We start from the raw sequence: 18,907 nt of genomic DNA on the forward strand, positions 1-18,907 counted from the left end.
TTTGCATCCAGCTTGTAATCTTCTGCAGTTAGTGGTTAAAATTGTGAACGGGCTCCTCTGAGTTCACGTTGAGTCTAACAATCAACTGTGTATCATCCGTGTAGGTGTAGCACCAGCTCTTAAATTAATTTATCAACTGGGCCAGGAAAGTAACATATATATTAAACAGGCTTGCACTCACAAAATAGCCTTGGGGGACCCCTGAAAATTTCAGTTTGGGAGTAGATCTAAGCTTAAATTGTTTCATGATCTTCGACCTGTCTTGCTGAAATTGGGAGCCATTTAAGCACTATACCATCTGCGCCAATTTCTTTCAGGCATTTGATCTGGGTGAAATGTGAGATGGTGTCAAACGCAGCTGAAAGATATAAGAGGATCAGAGGCAGGGTTCCCTGATTAAATATCGATGTAAAAAATATAGTTTACAAAAATATCGATGTAAAAATATCGAATACAAAAATATCGACTCCCTATACTTAAACAGGTAAGTACAATAATATTGAATCAAAAATATTGAAGTAAAAAATGTAGATGTAAAAGATATCGACTTAAAATATATATAACTTAAATACAATATATTAAATAATATTAATATTTTTAACAATATAAATTACATTTAACATATATTTTAACTAAATATATTAATAAACTTAATTATAAAAATATAAACACACAAATGTGTACATATACATATATTTACTTAAATACATTTGATTAACTATTATCTTTATTTAATTTATAAACTTTTTAAATTATATAAAAATAAAATATTTACTATTCCCACTCCAGTGTGTGCAACAGTAGGGGAAGTGTTGGATAGCGGAGGAGGTACAAATTACTATTCCCACTCCAGTGAGTGCAAAAGCAGGGAAAGTGTTGAATAGGGAAGTGGTAAAAATTACTCTTCCCACTCCAATAAGTGCAACAGTAGGGAAAGTGTTGGATAGCGGAGGGGCAGAAATTGCTATTCCCACTCCAGTGAGTGCGACAGCAGGGAAAGTGTTGGATAGCGAAGGGGTAAAAATTACTATTCCCACTCCAGTGAGTGCAAAAGCAGGGAAAGTGTTGGATAGCGGAGGGGTAAAAATTATTATTCCGACTCAAATAAGTGCAACAGTAGGGAAATTGTTGGATAGCGGAGGGGTAAAAATTACAATTCCCACTCCAGTGAGTGCAACAGTAAGGAAAGTGTTGGATAGCGGAGGGGTAAAAATTACTATTCTCACTCCAGTGAGTGCAACAGTAGGGAAAGTGCTGGATACCACACCAATAAAAAAAATCAACATTTTTATTACATTTTATTTCCATTATTAACATAATTATTATTGAAATGTAAATATTTTATTATTAAAAAATATTATAATCATTCCTAAATTACTCATTGTTTAACACTAATATCCACAACACACACCTAAAATTAATTACACAATTACAATTAATAATGATTAATTAATGCAAATTAATTAACAAATATTTATTAATTCATCAATAAAAAATAAATTACTTCCCACCCTTCCCACTATTTACACCTATAAACACCACAACACACATCTAAAATTGATTAAACAATTACCATAATGAATTAGTAATTCATTAATTTAAATTAATTAACTAATTATCAAACAATTATTACTAAATTAATGCAAATTATTTAACAAATATTTAATAATTCATCAATAAAAAATAAATAACTTCCAAACATTTACATCTATGAATACCACAACACACACCTGAAATTAATGAAACAATTACCATAATTAATTGATAATTAATTTAAATTATTTAACAACTAATTATCAAACAATTATTACTAAATTAATTTACACAATTAACTCTATAACATCACAATTGTACAATTATGAATAAATATAAATTATTGAATCCATTTCATATAATTACATTACCTCCTACCCAATTCCCTCATAAACCCACAACCCGCTACGGAACTAAAAACGCAAAATTCTATTTAAAAATAAAAAATGTACTACTAAAATTTTAACACATAGAATAAAAATACAAACAATTCTTATACAAAATACTAAAATACATAACATTAATAATTACATAGATATTTTTAACAACTATATTTTTGTGAACGATATTTAATACTTCGATATTTTTGATATCGATATTACTTACCTAACAATCGATAGTCTTGACCACGATATTTTTTCCATCGATATTTCTGTCCCACGATATTTTTACCTCGATATTTCTGTACATCAATATTTATACATCGATATTCAAGCTCTGCACCCAGAGGCAGACACCATTTGCATCTGCAATCTGTCTGATGTAATCTGTCACCCTGAACAAAACAGCTTCTGTACTGGAACCTTTTCAGAACCCAAATTGTGCGGGTGAAATAAACCACTGTATTCTGTAAAGTTAATCAGCTGTCTATTAACTAAGGTTTCAGTCAATTTGGCATAGATAAGTAGCAACGATATTAGCCGATAGTTAGTACCTTGGGATCTAGAGATGTTTTTTCAGCAGAGGGGTGAGCTTTGTGGCTTTCCTGTGATTCAGAATGCATCCTGAAATAGGAGAGGAATTTCATAGCATAGTTTTAATTGTTGGATTAGGTCTACAGAAGAGGAAGAGATTGAACTTTGTCACTTTACTACTTTTATATTATCAGTGTATTAAAGAAAATAACTCATGGTATAACTTACATCATTTATTTTTTTATTTCTTGAACGCCACAAATTAGTAGCAGGGCACACATTTTTCACCTTTGTGGGCTACATATTTCAGCCAAGGGCATATACATGTATTATTAATTCCAATAAATAGACAGTGGGAATGGCGACCAGCAGATAAGACACATTTGCAAGAAGGAGACAGTCCTTAAACACATTAATGTTAAAGGACTGATACTTTCATACAGCTTTGATAAAGCCAATGTGCCATAAATATCGTACACATACCAGCTACCACAAACTTGTGGAATTACATAACTAAAAGAATGGATAATGTAACACCTACTATTTCAGGATAGATACATTTTTCAGTAATGGGTGAAAAATGAAAAAAATTCTAAAACAAAAAGAATATTGGAAAGCTTATATATAACATGATGCTTCTTTATATAACTATACGTAATTCCTTCTCCCACTCTTGCTTCCCTTGCGCTCCTTACCTCTTTTCCCGCCTCCTATATTCTCCTACTGCCTGTGCCCGCTTCCAGCCCTGCCCACTGCTCTGATCCCCTTTCCAAGACCTCCTTAATGGTGGCCACAGTGCAGCCGAGCACAGCTGGTTTCGCTTTAGTTTGCCGAAGGCAAGGTTGTCTGCGCCTGCCCAGTCATAGGAACCCTGGTTCTCTCCCCACTCACAGCTACCTCTTTGCCACCCCCTGTGCTCTCCACCCCGGCTGTTGCTCACTGCACTGCTGCTGTGCAGTACAACAAAACACCAAAGGGGCATTCTCTTGTGGCACCTGCTAGTTCTCAAGCAATTTCTCACATACACCGTTCATGACTACAGCACCTTTCAGACCCAACACCTGACTCTCTCACACCTACTGCCAATCACACCAGCCACAGGCAGCACGTCACCCTGAGGTCTCATGCATGCTCCTCAATACCCACTGTCTCCCCTAACACGCCACAGAGTTTTGGGGCCTGCTGCACGATTACACACTGGACATGCTGTTTCTAACTGCACATAGCCCTCCAACATTGCTAGACAGAAAACACAGGCCTGGCAGCGAAATCACCATTATCTTCAACTACAGCATAAGCTGCACCACTTCCTTGGACACAATTCCCAGTAAAATGGAATACTTGTCTTTCAAACTCCCCATCACAGCCAGCTTCACCCTGAGCGGCCCCCTCATCTACAAACCACCAGGATCAAGCACCAACTTCACCAACACCATTGCGGACTTCGTTGCACCTTTCATCCAATACTCTAGCGCCTTCATCCTCCTCGGATATCTGAACTTACAACTGTAAGACCTCACCGACCCAAACATGGCCACTCTTCTCAGCAACCTAAGTAACCTTAGCCTCACCCATCATGTGACAGGACCAACACACTCCATCATTCACCTCCTTGACCCTATTTCCACCTGCAACGACTTCTCAGTTGCCCATGCAAATCACCTGGACTGACCACACCCTCATCAGGCTCACCATTCCCATCCGGCACGGCACAGAATAACCAGTCAGGCCACACTGCCGAAATTGGAACATACCAGAGAAGACTGATTTACCATATTCACTGAACACCATCCGAAAAACAGCAACAGGCTACCCGTTTCCATCATAAACTTCAACTGGTTCACTGCCTGCATTGATACTGTGGCTCCCCTCAAGCACAAAATCCAGATCCCAGTTCAGCTGATACACAGAGCAACTAAGGATGATGAAGCACCACTGGAGTGCAGATGGAGTATGAGCCAAGACCACGTGTACAGGAACACCTTTAAATCTGCTGTTAGATGCTACCACAAGCACATCCGGATTGCCAAATGCTGTGTGCTCGCAAGCTGCATTGACTCCATCACCAACATCAGCAAAGAGATCTTTGCCATTATGAAAGATTTCTCCACCCCAGCGGCCTCCTTCAACAACATCACTCCTTCACAGGGCCTCTGGAACTTCTACCCCCAGCCATACCTGACAGACCTCCCAACACAACTATCTTTCTTGGCCAAGTAAACTAAAATGACCACATGACCCTCCATCTCTGCAGACGAAACTGGCTCCACCATGAAGTCCATCCATTCCAGGGCCCCTTTGCATCCCTTAGGCCACCACGCATTTGCCAAAAGGATCACATCAGTGCAGCACTGACCCTGATCCTGAACACCTCATTTGCATCTGACACCTTCACGGACACTTGGAAACATGCCGCAGTATTCCCCCTGCTCAAGAACCATTCTGCAAACCCTACAATTCTTACCAACTTAAAGACCCACCTCTGTGCTTCCGCCCGAGACCAAAATCCTGGAAAAACATAACACATGCTTCACCAATCATCTCATTGACCATCGCCTCCTCATCTAGCTTTAGACACAACAACAGCATGGATTCAGCACTTATCAACACTACAGACGACATCTGGATGATCCTGGACAGAGGAGACACAGCTGCTTCCATCCTCCTGGAATTCTCTGCTGCATTCAATATGCCAATCCACCCCGTCCTCATCTGATATATGTATGAGATTGGAATCCAAGGACTTGCTCGTAGTTTCTTCCTGACTATAAGGATAGAGTCCGTTGGCTAGGCCTCCTCCTCTTTTGACACATGCACCCTCATCTGCGGAGCACCACAAGGATCCTCACTGAGACCGACCCTCTTCTATGCGAACATGATCCCATTCACAAGCATCTTCTGCACCCACATCAATATCCTACCATATGCCAATGGCACTCGGCATACTCACCCTCTTTGACTATGCACTCAAAACACCTGAACTAAATTTGCCATCTGTATGACCAAAGTTGCTGATTGGATGTAGACCAACAGTCTCAAACTTAACACCAACAAGACTGAAGTTGTGATCTTCACGAAACACCCATCACCATGGGTCTCCACCTGATTTCCGACAAACCCATGCCAAAGTCCCTGAAATCATCATTGACAGCCAACTCAAAATCTCTGTGGAAGTCAAAGTCTTCTGAGTTTCATGCTTCCACACCCTGAAGATGCTGAATTTTTTTTAAATGGCTCCCAACCAGCTCCCATGTTACTGTCACACATGCCTTTGTCACAAGCAAGCTAGAATGCGGGATCACTCTCTATACCAGATTGAGCAAACCACTCACCAGATGACTTCAAACAATTCAGATCGCACCTGCCACACAGCACGCATATGACACCACACCTCGGGGAGTTCCACTGAATATCTATATACAGATGAAGCTAGTTCAAACTCCTCAACATCACCTTTCATTTCACAAACCAACAAAATGCCTATGCTTGGCCAGACTCTTTGCACACATACATAAAACCAGCATTGGCATTCAGTTCTTTCCTCTTAACTCTTTTCTAAAAGCTGGAATGAACTGCAGTTACACATCAGATATGGCTCTTCAGGTTTTGCATTCTGCTAGAAGCTGAACACTTGGATCTTCAATAACCCACCTAGCCTCAGGCAAGGCTAGCACCGCACTTGCAGCACCAAGATACCCTCCTGGGAAATAGTGCACTCTACAACTACACCTAACATATCACAATGATTTGAATGTAGTGTAACAACCACAAATCAGTTTATTCTATTTTTTTCTGAACCCTACCATATCGTTCTGAATCTTTGTTATTGATGAATGGAATTAATTTACGTGATCTGGCTGTATTAAAATATGTAATGTTTTCCATTTTTCAGTTTGGTGTGGAAGTATTGAATACCTGCGATGGACAATTCTGGGTCTCAGCATGATAGTGATCTGTCTTATTTGGGCTATTGTTCTTGTAGGTAAGAAGTATCAATGATCTATTAGACTGTAATAAAGATGTGTAATGTGAACTATACTAGGCAATGAAACACTTCCCTGCACACTATCAGACCACTCCCCAGTGATCCTGACCACGCAAATTCCAGGAGTGGGAGGGGTTGAGCAACAGTGGCGATTGCATGATGAAGTATTTGAAAATGGCGGTAGTAGAGTTCTTTGAGTTAAATAAAAGGGTCGGTATCATCACAGGCCATCCTGTTGGAGGCCTTTAAAGCATACATGAGAGGGATATGCATTGCTAAATGTTCAGGGATATTGGGGGACCTCCGACGGACACTGTCCAGGGTGAAGGATGAGTTATTAACAATAGACTGTGATCAAGCCACCAGTGGGGCCCCAGACTATCTTATGAAGCGGGCTACTCTGATGGCTGAATATCAGGAGGCGACGGAATGAGAGGCTCACTTCTTGGGTAAGTATGCAAAGGCCCGGAAATACAGAGAAGGGGAGAGACCAGGACGTACGTTAGCTCAGCTGTTACAACCGCCACAGGGTCAGTCTTACATATCTGGGTTGCAGGGTCCTGACGACACATATATGGTGGACATGGCTCAAGAAAGCAAACAACAGGACACTATTACTAGCTATCTGGAAGCGGTAACAATAATCTGGCTCACGTCTGCGCAACAACAACTCTCACTGCTGAAAAGCTCATGCAGGCTATGGAGGGCACCAGGGCCCCAGGCATGGATGAGTTCACTGGAACCTTTTATAAGACTTATAAGAACCTACTAACACCACACCTCCTGGAGGTATATGCAGAACCACTGGAAGGAAGAGTTCTCCCTCCTATACTCGGGGAAGCAGTCATAGTATTGGTCATGATACCTGGAAAGGCCCTAGTGCGCTGTGGTTCATATAGGCCGCTATCATTGTTAAACTTTGATACTAAGATACTTGCTAAGATGGTGGCGACCCATCTCGCAGTACTAATGGGGCAGATTATGTTATGTTATGTTATGTTATGTTAATAACTTTTATTAGGCGCACAGCTGCCCCAGCAAAGGGGCGTCCTGGCGCCTGATCAGGTACACAACACAACAGGTCAAGGCTAAGGAAGAGAAAGATCAAATAGCAGAGGCAAACAGATGAGTTTTAATGGCGCGTCTAAAAAGAGTCAAGCTATTTAGGGCGCGAATGTGTAAAGGAAGGGAATTCCATAGATCAGCCGCCAGGACACGAAAAGAGCGACCTCCCATCCTACTCAGTCTGAACCTAGGCTTAATCGCCAGATGATAAGATTCAGACCTGAGAGACCGCGTGGGGACGTATGGAGAAATAAGGCCCGCCAAAGCAGGGGGAGAGGAAAGCTTCAGGATCTTGAATGTCAGACAGAGAGCCTTAAATTTGATTCTCTGTCTGACCGGAAGCCAGTGCAGGGAGGTCAGAACAGCAGAGACAGAGGCTCGTCTTGGAAGGCCAACGATGGCCCGTGCAGCAGCGTTCTGCACCCTCTGAAGCCTAGTCGCCTCAGCCTGGTTGACTCCAAGAAGCAAGGCACTCCCGTAATCCAGCCGGGAAAGAATAGAGGCCTGAACCACCAGTTGCCGCGTGGGGGGGTCAAAGAATTTAAGGACTGGCCTCAGCCCTCGCAGAATACCAAAACAGGTAGCTGCTGTCTTTTTTGTATGGCAGGTATAAGAAAGATTGGAATCCAGCCAAAACCCAGATTTTTAACTTCGGCCGCTGGAATGGGGGACACCCCCATATCAGAAGGCCACCACTGGTCTCCCCAAAGTTCCGCCTGCTTCCCCACAAACAGGACCTCGGTTTTCTTAGCATTAAGCTGTAGGCAGTTGCTACGCATCCAACTAGCCACAGCTAAAAGTCCTGCACGGAACCTGGGCGCAGTCACCTCAGGGTCCCCACTGAGTGTCACCGCCAGCTGCGTGTCGTCGGCATACGATGTCATAGTAAGGCCACATTGCCTGACGACAGCGGCCAACGGTTTCACATACAAGTTGAACAATGTGGGGCTTAAAGCAGAGCCCTGAGGGACTCCCAGTTCCAAAGAATGGAAAGAGGACTGGCCAGGTGGAATGGCTACTTTGAAAAACCGGTCCGAGAGGAAGGAGCGGAACCACTGAACGTCTGAGCAGTCGGAGTTTGACCCACATAGATTCATCACATTGAATCTCAAGACGAGTTTTTCAGTCCTCCATAGGATAGCACCAGCAGTCCCAGCTGTGGCGGCGTTATTACACGCTGAAAAGGCCTTTGACTCCTTGGACTAGCCCTTTTTACAAGCTGTGTTTTGAAAATTGAGTTTCCCAATGGGCTTCATATCCCTCATAACATTACTATATACACAGCTAACGGCAGACATCAGAGTCAACGGCACGATAACAGAACTGTTTTCTATTTCTTGTAGCACTCTGCAGGGCTGCCAACTGTTGCCACACCTTTTTATTATAGCGATGTATTCCCTGGTGAGGCAATTGCACAAAAACTACCTTCAGCGAGAGTTACAATTTAAAACTGGCCCCTTACTAATAACATTATACGCGGGTGACATTATACCGTCTGTCAGTTATCCTGCCAACAATTTAGCGCAGTTGTTGTGCAAGATCACGCATTTTGGGAATATGTCTGGGCTACATTTCACTGGCAAAAATCTGAGGTGTTCCCACTTACAGAGGTCAGAGACCGCACCTGTGGAGAATTTCCACTGACATGGTGTGAGTAGAACACATGATATCTGGGGATCACCTTGCATAGGAACAAAGAGCAGATACTCTGGCTCAACTATGGGCTAGTAATGGACAAACCTAGTACCAAAATAGACAGGTGGACTAAACTTCCACTTTCTATGGTTGGCTGGATAGCCATTATTAAAATGCTAATCCTACCACAGTTGGTCCATTTATTGAATAATATCCCTATTCCCCTAACAAATACATTTTTTGACCTGGCGCATTCACAATTGATGCATCTCTTCTGGGATGGACGGCAGCCACTTATTGGCTGAAGTACACTGGTTCTTCCATATGAAAAGGGAGGATTTGGTGTTCCAAATATACAGCTATACTATTTAGTGGTGCAATGTATCTCAGCATGGCACTGGCATTATCCAGATGCACGTATACCTTATTCCAAGCCTCGGATAGACCTGGTGAGCCCGGTGCCATTGCGAGCCCTGTTGACAGCGGGTATGCCGCAAGATAAAACTGATATCCAAACTGTGTCCACCACCTGCCGGGCCTGGAAGAGATTGGTCCGGATGACATGGGGCACAGTACTGTATTCACCGACGTTGCCCTTACAAGATAATCAATGGCTTCCAATTACAAAAGAGCCATTGGTGAGCCTTAGGCGATACCCACCCCACACATTTAGGGACTTCTTTGCAAGAGGCCACGTCTTCTCATGTACCGAAGACACCCGTTTCACAGAAGCCACACACCTTTACTACTTTGAATTGGCTCGACTTCAGCCTGCACTTAGATGTACAATATCGACATACCCTATAGAGCTGAATATTTTTTTTTTTTTTTTTTTTTTTATTGTCATTAAACCGATACAGGAAAATAAGGATAATCATAAGGAAGCACACGGCATGTTCAACATGACAGGAAATAAAGACATTGTTAAATCATATAGGATCGACAGAAGAGAAAACGACCATTGTAAAATCATATAAAATCCACAGAAAACAAAAAAGGAACAAATAGTGCAAAAGAAATGTACATATACCACATCATAAAACAAAGTACTGCTGAGTACAGTGCTAATGCAAAAGCCCAAATATATATATATCTGTTTGACGTCCTCTCTGGGAGGCCCAACCTCCTATACATTGTTTACTTCTAAATTTCATCTACATCTATACATACTGATTATCCAATAGGTCTCCCATAAAACTATAAAGAGTGACTATTTTTGAATTAGAAAGAGAGGATAGAATCTCTACCAACCCAACGGGGCTTAACTGAGATCTTATGTTGTCGGTGAAAGATATTCCGTTAGAGCCCCCCAAATCTCCTCACCAAGTTTGCGTTTCCGTGGACTTTTAATGGCATATAAGCTAGTCTCAAGTTTGCAGATAGCAAATAATCTGCCTCTCCACATCTCAAATGTAGGGGGTTCTTTCTGACGCCACAATGAAGCTATACATAACCTTGCTACTGCAACTGCAATATGTATAAAATATCTATATATATACATTCTATGTGTAGGTGTTTTATATTCTATGACCCCCAGCATCATAACTAATGGAGTTATCTCAATATGTACTCCTGTGACTTCTGTTAAAAATATCTGTATACTATTTATCAATAATTTCAACTCTGAACATGTAGAAAACATGTGAACTATATCCGCCTGTTCCCCCCCACATCGAGTACATTTGTCCTCATTTACTCCACCCCAGCGTGCCATTTTAGCCCGTGTTTAATATAGATTAAACATGGTTTTGTATTGATGGGTTTTCAGATTTGAGGATATTAGGAGTTTTTCAGCTAGATAAATAGATTCTTGCAAAATATTCCTTCTGCGACTACTCTCAATTTCCATTTATCGTTCTGTGCCTCAACATCGTCCTTTTGTGTGTCGATAAGTGCCTGATATATATCCCCAATTTTACCCCGGGCCATCACAATTTCTAAAAGATGGTTTTTCTCAGCTAAACATGAGATATCCCTCCTTCTGCACAGGAAGTCCCGGATCTGCAAATATTTAAAAAAATCCGCTTTAGGAAGATCATAGTTAGTCATCAATGTAGCGTAAGTTTTAACACCACTACTGTCTACCAGCTGGCCCAAAGTTGTAATACCTTTACTTCTCCATTTATTCATAATACCATCTAAGAAGATAGATGGAAGTAGTGCCGCTGCGTTCGTGGGTGTATAATAGTTTATTTTACCCATATTTAGCTGCCTCTTTATTTGGCTCCAGGCCTTATAGGCTGCCTGGAGGACTTTGAAGCGGGTCTTCTTATAGTAACTTGGCTCTAGAATTTTAAAGAATGTTCTCTCTGTCCTTGCAGCTAATAGTAGCTGATATATATGAGGCACATCCCCTAGAGTTTCACCACTAGTTCCCACCAATAGGATTCCAATGTGCTGTAATAAGCAAGCCCAGTAATAAAATTGAAAATCGGGTACTGCCCACCCCCCTCTATCCCGTGGTAGGATCATACATTTTAGTGCTCGCCGGGGTTTCCCCTGTGCCCATAGAAAAATATTGCAGATAGATTGTAGTCTCGGCATTTGTTTTCTTGTACGTTCCAGTGGTACTGCCCTAAAGAAGTATAAGACCTTTGGAAGCACATTCATTTTAAGGATATTGCATCTTCCCAGTAACGACAAGTGTAAGTTTTCCATCCTATCCAAATCTCTTTTGATCTTTTTAAGAAGAGGTTCCCAATTGAGTTTAACCATCGTATCTAGAAAAGCATTCAGGCGTACTCCCAAATATACGGCCCCCTCTAGAACTCTCTGATCCCTAAATTGCGTTTGTTCAGTTCCGATTACCTGTGTCTTAGTTAAGTTCAATTTATAACCCGCACTCTACCCAAATATTGCTGCCAATTGTTCAGTGTGCTCCAATGTAATTGCAGGGTCCGGTGTAATTATTGCAATATCATCTGCACAAGCAAGTATATCAACCGGCTCCAGCCTAGGGCCTGACAGCTGTTCGTCTAATCTATGCTCTAATAGGTTTAAGAACGGGTTGATATATATCACAAATAACAGAGGGGAGCACGGGCATCCTTGGCGAGTACCTCTTGATATAATTAATGGTTTTGATTCTAAACCTAGTGTACATATTCGTGCCTTTGGAGATCTGTACATGGTCTTAATGGCCTGAATAAACCCTGCACCAACACCATGCAGCCTAAGTGTGGCCCATAGAAATTCCCATGAGACACGGTCAAACACTTTTTCTGTGTCTAATAATATCACCCCGCATGGCATCTTACGTGTGTTGGCAATATCTAGCAATGTTGTTACTCTGCTTATATGATTGACCGCGTCTCTACCTGGTACAAACCCGTGCTGGTGAACTGAAACCAGGGTCTTAATAACATGCGATAGACGTGCCGCTAACATTTTTGCGTACATTTTACAATCACAGTTTGTTAAAGATATTGGTCTAAACGATCCTGGGAGTGTAGGAGGCTTTTCTTTTTTTTAAAATACAATAATGCTTGCCTCATCCCAGGATAGCGGAGCAGTGCTTTTTTGTGCCTCCCGACACACCTCAAGCATATCTGCCTGAATTTCAGATAGTAATAACTTATATATTTCTAATGGGAGCCTATCTGGCCCGGCAGCTTTTCTCATAGCCAATGAGCCCACAGCATCTACCAACTCCTGCATTGATATTGGCTCCTCTAGTGCCCTCTTATCTTCTTCATCCAGGATTATCCTGTATGGGTCCTTATATAGCTCCTCCTGATCATCTATACTATGATCTTCCTCGGAATACAACTTCTCATAAAATGTTCTGAATACTTCTAGAATGCCTTCTGGTGTTTCAATTATTTTCCCTGATGAGTCCTCAATTGTCTCTATAATATTTTTAACCACCTTGCATCTGATCTTTTTCGCTAGGCATCTGCCAGTTGTTTCCCCAAACTCATAACAGTCTTTCCTGAAAAGATGGTATTTTTGGGAAATATCTTTAGCCCATTCCTCATTAATCTTAGATTTACCCCAAGCCACCTCTGTTTGTGCCTGTGCGATGTCCGCCTTATCCCGTACTGCTTCGATTAGTCTACATTCTAAACAGCGTAACTCCTCATATAATTGCATCTGATGGTGTCTAAGTTGTTTCTGAATGCATAGACCAAAACCGATTATCTCTCCCCTGTGTCCGGCTTTCATCGCATCCCAGACCATCCCTAATTTAGTAGAATCTCGATTTATAGCCAGAAATTCTATCACCCATTTACGAATATGAGCAACAAACTCTTCATTTAACAATAATTTTTTATCAAAAGAGAATGTGCTTCTAGGTCGCATTAAACCAGATATTGCAAGTTTCAGTATAATTGGATTATGATCCAAAGTTATACGAGGATAAATCGATATTTGTGCGTCTTTTAGGAGCGTTTTAGCTATAAAAAAATAATCTATTCTAGTGAGCTTTTGATGGGGGCATGAGTAATGCGTATATCCTGGTTCGGGATGTTTTAGCCCAGGCCACACGTCAACTAGACCATGCTCATGGAGAAGCTGTTGTAGAGCTTTATAAACTCTGGGTTTTTTACCAATGTATTTATCACCTCCGGATCCTTTAATAATATCCTCAAATTGAATGTTAAAATCGCCAGTCAGAATCACTGGAGTTGCCCAATTAGCTAATTCCATATTAAGATATTGAATTACTTGCTCCTCATCATGATTAGAGCCATAGACAGAACATATTGTATAATTTTTGTTAGCCACAATGCATTCCATCATGGCCTATCGCCCATATTTATCTGCAGCACTTTTAGTTGTTTTTAAAAGACCCTTTTTAGAGAGTATAGCGACTCCGCGAGTAGTGGTCCCTTGTGTAGTGCACACCTGCATCTCCAGACCAAGCTCTCTCAAAAAGTTATGTTTGTTCCAAGGGATATGTGTCTCTTGGATACAAACTATATCAGGCGACATGTTCTTTATTTCATATGCTACTCTTTGCCGCTTCCCCCTATCGTTAAGACCCCGCACATTAAATGTGCACACTGTTAACCCTGCCATCAACCTGATTTAGATCAATATATAACCTTTCCTGCCCTTCTTGGTTGCCTCTCTCTCTTTCTATCTTTCCCTCATAAATCTTAAAACGGTTACTGACTTTTATTACCATTTTTACCCCCGCACACCCCCCCCTCTGGCAGCCTCCCCCCTCCCCAACACTGGAAGACCACCCCCCTTCCCTTTCCTGCCTCCCCTGCCAGCGGAAAGCAATCCCCCCCTTCCCCAACATGTAGGCTAATAGACCCCACGGTCAACTATGATGGATAACCTCGCTGCCACCCCTACCCCCCATGTCCCCCTCAATGCATTCTACCTCTGTCTCACCCGTAGGTAGCACAATTAGAAAAAAATACCTTAAAAAAAAAAAAAACATTACATGGACATACAAAAAAAAAGGAAAAGGCCCTTATTCACAATCAATTATCTTGGAGAGGTGGCGTAAACAATTTGTAGATTATAGTTTCTGCATATGACCTTTTCTTACATGTGCGTATATTCTTTCCCTAGTGCTTAATCTCTTGCAAATACTCCTTCGCCTTCAATTCAGAAGAAACAAATCTCGTTTTATCTTTATAGATAATTTTTAGTTTGGCAGGGGCTAGCAGACATGCTTGTGCCCCCTTCTATTGAAAGGGGGCAATTAGTTGTCTAAATTGACATCGTTTTTCCACAGTAGTGGGGCAAAAATCTGGGCAAACAAAAAATTCAACACCTGCTGCTTACCGCTGTCTATCTGGCCTAGCTAGGTCAAATACTGCCTGTCTGGCCAAATAGTTAGAAAGGCATGTCATTATAGCTCTGGGTCTGTAATAGCTCTGGGTCTCGTATTGGCCTGATTGTGTTTTACTTGAAACGGGAATCTATGGGCCCTTTGTATCTCAGTTTCCCAGGACCATTGGGTTAGCTCAGGAAATGCCTCGGTGAAAAGTTTCCCAACAAATTTACGGGGGTCTACTCCCTCAACCCCTTCGGGTTAAATTATTCCGCCGCAGGCGGTTTTCCATGTCCTCAATCTTCCACAGTAAGTCATCCCTATGAATTGTTAGTGCCTCAGTGGTCGTCCTCTGTGCCGCCATTTCATCCTCTAAAGTGGAGATACAAGTCTCTGCTTCTGTTATTCTCTCCCCGATTTCAGAACATGTTTTAGTCATCCGTCGGACAGAGTTCTGTAGTTTTCTGCAAGCACCTTGTGTTTTTAAACTTTCTGGCCGACTTTCTTCCCTGTGGGCCATCATTTTCTCATAAATAAGGGTTAGGGAGATCCCTCCCTATTGCTCAGCGGCCCCTCCTACAGAATGCTGGCTTGAATCTGCTTGATCTGCTTGATCGCTAGCTAATATCTGTGGAGTTGTTCTCTTACGTATAGTCCCGGTGGTGTATATTTTATCACTACCTCTCAGAGTTTCTTCTTCCAAGCATATGCTGCTAGTATCACTCCAGCGTCTGTTTGATAAATTAAGGAGATCCTCGGATACCTTTAGGGATTCATCCCCCGAAGAGCTCGAGTGATCTGACAATGAAAAAAAGGGACCCTCTATATCTGGCCCTTGTATATTGATTGCCTCAGTCTCTAGCCTCCCATTAGAGCTTCCTCTCTGTTCCTGGGATAGTCCATGCTCACCTGCTTTCACCACTCCAATTTTCGGGGGGGGGCAATTTATTCGGATTTGCCAAGCCCTCATTTGTCTGTCTATTTATTAAACCATCAGAGAGACCCTCGGATCTTAACACTCGCCCCATTCAGCTTTGCGCTCACCTCATTTCTCCAAAACCTCCCCGCCTTCAGCGTTGTTGATGTTCTGATTCTGCTTCCCTATTCGCTTTGGCGCCAAGAAAATTGCAGGGGTAGTTTTTTTTTTAGCTTCAGAGTTAGTTGTTTGAGCGTCTTTTGCAGTCGATCCACCTCGTTGTTTATTTGGATCATTTTGGTCGGTTTGGCTATTTCCCATAGCTTTGGAGGGTAGCGGTGTATTCCCCCCAGCAGCTCGGGTCTTCCCTGCTCTCGTACTCTTCGGTAGCATCCCGTCCCGTGCCAGATCGAGGGTGTACACACGCAGCGCCAGGAACCGCAGCAAAGCACTCCGAGGATCACAAAGCCAGGACCGGGACCGCAACAATCGCGGTAAGCCGGTTAGCGAGGAATGCCGCAAGGTAAGGAACGCCCACAGCATACCAAATGGCGAAGTTGAGATATTTCCTTCCTCCTGGTCGGGCTCCTACCGATGTTCCACTAAATATCCATATGATCGTATGCCCATGTAGCCATTAATTACCGCATCAGGGGAAGGACACGGAGAGTAGGCAGCGAGCGCTTACTCAGCCGAGTGACCGGCTGCCATCTTGCCCCAGAGCTGAATATTTTTACGCCACTCACATTACTTATCACGGATGGGAAGGGAGATACACTGGTTTCCAAATTATATCATATGAGTGGGGAACTACTGCCCACATGAGATACCACATGAGAACTGCTTGTGAGACGGACTTGGGGCAACCAATCACAGATAAAGCTTGGCAGGTCTGCTGTCGACAAACATGACTGGTGTTCTGTAACCACCGTCACAAGCTGATCCACTACAAATTTCTATGTAGAATATACATCACACCGGTAGCAGTGGCTCGCATGGATCCATCCCGTTCCTAACATTGCCCTAAATCCCCTGAAGCCGACTTCTCAAATATGATCTGGACCTGTTGCAAGGTAGCAGGGTACTGAAGGCAAATATTGACAGAATTAGAGCAAATGACACAATTACAGATAAAACCATCCCTCCTTCTGGCACTGTTAGGCTACATTACAGATATTCCCAAGGCGGCTTGTAGATTTGTTGCAATTGCCTTACTTCTGGCGAAAAGGGAACTGGCTATACACTGGGGACGCAAATACACTCCAACGGTAAGACAATGTATTAACAGTCTTATGTATTTCGGTATTAATAGTAAACTCTATGATACAGACCTCTGCATCTAGACCTTAAGATATTTGGCAACCCCTAAGGGCCTGTCTACGAGCAACAAAACCTGAAGAGGGATCCCAGTGACGTTACATAAATGTTGGTCCTATTTGCATTAGTGGAGATCCTGCAGTTGTGGGCTATAGGTAACAGGAACTGGCTAGATTCAGTGTGGGGGAAGCAGGGTGCCAAACCACTACAGTTACCCACTGGGGGAAATGTGCCTTATTTGACATGGCTCTAGATATGCTGTTAGATATGATGTTTTTATTGCAAATATATATGGGAAATGTGTGACCATATACTATGTATCACCAAGAGTACTATATAATAAAAAATAAAGTAAAAAAAAACAAAAAACTATACTAGGCATATTTAATCAAGATTGCCCATCATCTCCTCTTCTGACTAGAGCAGTTTCAGTTGCACCCTCAAACCCCTTGTCACTAGAGATCAATAGGGAGGCTTGCAAAAATTAACCCTGCCTTTTGACTTGGAATATTTAAATAATGTAATGTGGCTTCTAATCTGCTATTGCTAAACTGCACTCTTCTTGTAATCCTATTTTTTTCTTAAGAAGAATCTCCTTTAAAAACCCTCTCTCCTCTCCGACGAAAGGGCAAAATGTGATTAGTGTTCTCTATAATGATATACTTTACTTGTTTAAAGGGCTTGAAACCTTGACAGCGAAGTGTCACTTTTCGTTCTAGTTTAGCAGCACCCTAAATAGCTAGTACATAACACTGATAGCTCATGGATACAGGATTACCAAATGTACCAATACTTGGACGAAAGGCTCGTCTATCAAGGGAAGAGTCACAAGCTTCTAGAGTACCTGCATCACTCTGTTCCACAGTCTAGAACTAACACCAAAGACGAACAAGTCCTTCACAAAACCTTGAACAAAGCTTCAGTACTTGAGAGCAATATTAGACACACATCTGAGAAGAGCTTTCTTCTCAGCAGAAATACTAATACAGCTTTGGTCCCTGGCAATGACTTTCTCCGGCAAACAGGTGGTCACAGTCAGACAGTACAAATTTCTGCTGGACCTGATGCCATCATGCGTAGTCTCAAATCTTAATGCAGGCTTTAAATGAGACTCGTGCAGCCAGAACTGGACAGCCATTGGAAGCAATTTCAAGGCACGTGGGACAATACGGGTTGAATTACAAAACAAATTAAACAAGCACTAGCATGGTGGCAGTTTCCTATGAATTTCAATGCAGGGATTCCTTTCTTCCCTTCATTGGACAGACTGGTGCTGATGACATATACCTCCATGGAGAGCTCACAAGCAGGACATTTCAACCAGACTATGGTCAGGTACTGAAAAGCAGCTCCGTATCAATTTCATGGTGCTCTGGGCCATAAGACTAGTCCTATAGACTTCCTTCAATAGCTGGCAGGTCTGTTGTGTCTCCTCAGCAGAGACCACATCACATCACATCAATGTTTTATATCGCCAAACAGGGGAGAACGAGGTCCCTACCACTGTCGTAAGAGGTGCAGCAGGTGTACAGCATGCCATTTCCCACCACGTGCCCATCACTGTGGAGCACATACCTGGATGTCAAAACACTGTCAGACTATCACGAATGGGAGATCCCCCAAGAGTAAATAGACGACCTCTTTCACAAATTGGCTCATCCCTCACTAGACTTGCTTGCGACCCATAACAATACGAAATGCACATTTTAAGCCAGCAGGCAAACAAGGTCCATTGGCAATGCCTTTTTCAATCAGATAGTCCAAAGCGTTTGCTGCTGCCTTTTCTCCATTTCCCTGATCCACAAGGT

The 18,907-nt window shown here is 42.3% G+C and overlaps 1 protein-coding gene across 1 annotated transcript in view; it reads left to right on the plus strand.

Annotated features, from left to right (window-relative positions):
- LOC146813037 (uncharacterized) overlaps positions 1-18,907 on the plus strand; it is a 165,537-nt gene that overhangs the window by 123,361 nt on the left and 23,269 nt on the right. The window contains exon 3 of the mRNA XM_085615251.1: positions 6,340-6,429. Coding sequence (XP_085471377.1) covers positions 6,340-6,429 — 90 coding nt within the window. The remainder of the gene's footprint in view (positions 1-6,339; positions 6,430-18,907) is intronic.

The sequence above is a fragment of the Triturus cristatus genome, chromosome 7 (genome assembly GCF_964204655.1).
Source record: "Triturus cristatus chromosome 7, aTriCri1.1, whole genome shotgun sequence".
Taxonomy (NCBI): Eukaryota; Metazoa; Chordata; class Amphibia; order Caudata; family Salamandridae; genus Triturus; species Triturus cristatus.